Source organism: Pocillopora damicornis, chromosome 9 (assembly GCF_964200805.1).
Source record: "Pocillopora damicornis chromosome 9, jaPocDami1.2, whole genome shotgun sequence".
NCBI classification, from domain to species: Eukaryota; Metazoa; Cnidaria; class Anthozoa; order Scleractinia; family Pocilloporidae; genus Pocillopora; species Pocillopora damicornis.
In genome coordinates, this window is record NC_142678.1 from 20,179,781 (window position 1) to 20,184,211 (window position 4,431).

Below are 4,431 nucleotides of genomic sequence, written 5' to 3' on the forward strand. Positions count from 1 at the left end.
TCAAGGTCTCGAGAGGCAGTCTGCAATAATATTATCCTTTCCTTTTATATGTCGGATGTCCAAGACATACTCCTGCAGCATTAAACTCCACCTCAACAATCGCTGATTCTTGCTCTTTAATTTGTGAAGAAATACGAGGGGGTTGTGATCGCTATACACAACAACGGGCAAACTTGAGGAACTAACATAAACTTCAAAATGTTGAAGAGCTAACAGCAGTGCTAAACATTCCTTTTCGATGGTGGAATAGTTCCTTTGACTTTTGTTAAACTTTTTTGAAAAATAACAAACCGGGTGTTCTACACTTTCATCATCCTCTTGTAACAACACAGCACCAGCGGCAACATCGCTTGCATCAACAGCCAGCTTGAACGGTGAAGAGAAATCAGGCGCTGTTAAAACAGGGGCACTCTGTAACATGGCTTTCAGCTCCTCAAAAGCCTTTTCACACTGGTCGCTCCAATTAAATTTCTCCTTCTTGCTGAGCAGTTTTGTCAATGACTCTGTAACAGTTGCAAAGTTAGAGCAAAACTTTCGATAATAACCAGCCATACCAAGGAAACGCATCAGTTGCTTTTTGTTTTCTGGTCGCGGAAACTTGACTATGGCTTCGACCTTGGCGTTAACTGGCTGTACTTGTCCTCGTCCGACGACATGTCCCAAATACGTCACTTGTGCTTGGCCAAACTCGGTTTTAGAGAGATTGATTGTTAACTTGGCCTCGCTCAACTTCCTGAAGAACTCACGGATAGTTTCTCGGTGTTTCTCCCAGGTTTCACTATAGATGATTACATCATCAATATAGGCTTCACAATCCTCAAGGTTGGCGATGACTTTGTTAATGAGACGTTGGAAGGTAGCAGGAGAATTTTTCATACCAAAGGGCATGACCTTGTATTGGTAGAGTCCTTCTGGAGTTACAAATGCTGATATCTCCTTAGCGCGATCCGTCAACGGTACTTGCCAGAATCCTTTGAGAAGGTCAAATTTTGTTACATACTTTGCCTTTCCCAGCTTATCGATACAATCATCCATTCTTGGGATTGGAAAGGTATCTGTCTTAGTCACACTATTAACTTTCCTGTAATCGGTACACATCCGATAGCTCCCATCCGGTTTAGGCACGAGTATACATGGAGAACTCCAACTACTGCTGCTTGGTTCGATAAAATCGTTCTCCAACAAATATTTTACCTCTTCTTTGAGGTACTGTTGTTTTCTCGGATTCAGCCTGTATGGGTGTTGTTTAACAGGAGCAGCATCACCAACATCCACGTCATGGTAAATCTGATTTGTCCTAGATGGTACATCAGGGAACAGGTCACTATACTTTTCAAGTAGCTTCTGTAGGTCTTGACGTTGACTCTCTTCAAGGTGTGACAGCTTGGAGTCCAAATTCTTTAGCACATCGGAGTTGGTGAGTTTTGATGTGTCAGTAAGACTGAGATGACTACTACTAAACTCACTACTTAAGTCTTCGGGCTCAGAAATAACTACATTAACGTTTACGGGCTCTTTAACTACATTATTATCTCTCTCTAGGTAAGGCTTTAACATGTTAATATGACACAATTGCGTCTGCTTACGCCTATCTGGAGTAACTACTACGTAATTAAGGTTATTTAACTTCTTCTCAATAACATAAGGACCAAAAAATCTAGAATACAATGTGTTACCGGGCACTGGCAACAATGCAAGAACCTTTTGACCTGGCTTAAAACTACGTTCTACAGCGTCTACATCATACTTCTTCTTCATTAACTTCTGAGAAGAACTAAGATTGTCTCTAGCTAGTTCACAAGCTCTAAATAACTTAGTACGAAAGTCTGAAACATATTGTAAAAGATTAATAGACTCACTACCGCTTGACAATAATTTCTCCTTAAGCAGTTTAAGAGGCCCTCTCACAGTGTGCCCAAAAACGAGCTCAAACGGACTAAATCCTAGGGACTCCTGGACGGACTCGCGTGCCGCAAACAGCAATAGGTGGATTCCCTCGTCCCAATCTTTCTCTGTTTGGAAACAGTAGACTCTCATCATGTTCTTTAAAGTCTGGTGCCATCTTTCAAGAGCTCCTTGACTTTGAGGATGGTACGCGGATGATCTATACTGTGCGATTCCAAGCTCGTGCATTACTTGTTGAAAAATACCAGACATGAAATTAGAACCTTGGTCAGACTGGATAGCGCTAGGAAGTCCGACCAGCGTAAAGAACTTCGTTAACGCTTTGACGATAGTCTTGGCCTTGATGTTTCTCAGGGGCACGGCTTCAGGAAATCTGGTGGACGCACACATGATGGTTAACAAGAACTGATTTCCAGACTTCGTTCTTGGTAGCGGTCCGACGCAATCAACAATTACACGGCTGAATGGTTCTTGAACGGCTGGCAGAGGCTGCAGTGGCGCTTTTGGAATGGTCTGGTTTGGTTTCCCAACCATCTGACAGGCGTGACATGTCCTACAGTACTCAGCTACATCTTTTCTCAGGTTGGGCCAATAGAAATTATTCAAGATCTTCCTGTGAGTTTTGTTCACACCTAAATGGCCAGCCAGGGGAGTCTCGTGTGCCATACTTAAAATGTCTTGCCTGTAAGTTTTCGGGACAACAACCTGGTACTTAACAGCCCATTCGTCCTCAGCTGGAACATCGAGCGGTCTCCACTTTCTCATTAGCACTCCATTCTTTGTAAAATAACACGTGGGGTTCTGCAATACTTCGTTTTCACTGACGCTTCTTGAAAACAACGGCGAAATTTCTGGGTCTTCACGTTGTCCAGCGATGAGCTGAGAGGTCGACATCTTCTCAGACTGATCTGTTAAATTCTTCTCAGGTAGGATTTCTGTTGGCTCAGAAGGGAAGGGACTTGGCTGCTCATCCTCAAAAACTCGACTGATAAGGGTGTCCGCTAAGGCAATTTCTTCATCGCTAGTTTTCCTCTTCTTGCTCATGGCTCGCGTTACTACACATGCAGGATAAAGACCAGGAATTATCTTCTCGACGGGGTCTGGAGACTTTTCTGAACTAGGCTTCTCTGTAACGACAGCATTAATGACCACTTTGTCTCCTGCAAGGTCATTTCCAAGGATAAGATGTACTCCATCGAACGGCAATGTTGATTGTACTCCAACTTTCACAGGACCAGACACAAGATCTGACGACAGAAAAACTGTATGGAGCGGCACTGGGGTATACTCGGAACTGATTCCTCTGATTAGAACACTTGCACCAGTGGACGATTTCTCAGAAAACAACAACGTGTTGCTTAATAGCAAAGACTGTGAGGCTCCAGTGTCTCTTAAAATCTTGATCGGTACTGAATCTGTCATATCACGGGATAATGATACTGAGCCATCGTAAATAAAGGGTTGAAACATATCCATGACAGATTTAGACGAACCACTGACGTCATTTGTAGAAATTGTCTGGGTCTTCTCTCGAGAAAATCGCGGAGGTGTACATTCACTTTCAGAAACTGAAGGCGACGGCTTGGCAACAAATCCGTTGGGCTTCGACTCCACACCATATTTTTGCGCAGATCTCCACTTTTCTGGGCAATTGGAAATCAGATGACCTTCTTTTCTGCAATAATAACAGGTTGGTGGCTTGATGGGCTTATTTGGAACAAACCTGTTTTGTCCTGGCGAGGTGGAGCTGGAACGATTTGTAAAATGGTTACCAGGGTTCCGTTTGGGAGGTGCTCCGTCATTCTGTTTACTCCGCTGGCTTCCAACCCATCGTGATGCGGAGGGAGGCTGAAATCTACTGTCAGGCTGACGGGGCTTTTCCACGAAGTTCACTTTGTGACTCAGCGAAAATTCATCTGCTAACCGTGCAGCGTCTTCCAACGTTTCTGCTCTTTGCTCGTTAATGAACGTTCGGACACCACTGTGAATGCACCTCTTAAATTCTTCAACTAATACCAACTGTCTTAACTTATCGTGACTCTTATCTACCTTCTGTGAATAACACCAACGATCAAATAACTGTTCCTTACTCCTAGCAAATTCTACGTAGGTTTGACTACTAACTTTCTCATAGTTTCTAAACTTTTGACGATAAGCCTCAGGAACTAACTCGTAACCCTTTAAGATAAGATCCTTAACTTCGTCGTAACTTACAGCTTGTTCTACACTTAACTGTGTATATATTTCCCTAGCTTTACCAACCAATACACTTTGTAATAATATAACCCAGCACTCTTTAGGCCACTTAAGACTACTAGCTACTTTCTCGAAGTGTAAAAAGTATTTATCAGCATCTTTTTCTTGGAATGGAGGCACTAGCCTGATATTCTTTGTAACATCAAACTTTTCGCTATGCTTTTCACTATCCGAGCTTAGTCCTAATTTCATTTGTACCTCTAACTTTTTCATTTCTATTTCATGCTGAAAAGCCAGTTTCTCTTTCTCTAGCCTCTCTTGTCTTTCCAT

General features: G+C 42.8%; 1 protein-coding gene across 1 annotated transcript; it reads right to left on the reverse strand.

Moving 5' to 3' along the window:
* LOC149040571 (uncharacterized) lies at positions 1-4,431 on the reverse strand. Its single transcript, XM_089181576.1, has one exon. It carries the CDS (start codon positions 4,429-4,431, stop codon positions 1-3), a length of 4,431 nt encoding a protein of 1,476 aa, XP_089037702.1.

Coding starts and splice junctions, on each gene's coding strand:
- LOC149040571 (XM_089181576.1), bottom strand. CDS start 4,431: ATGGAAAGACAAGAGAGGCTAGAGAAAGAGAAACTGGCTTTTCAGCAT.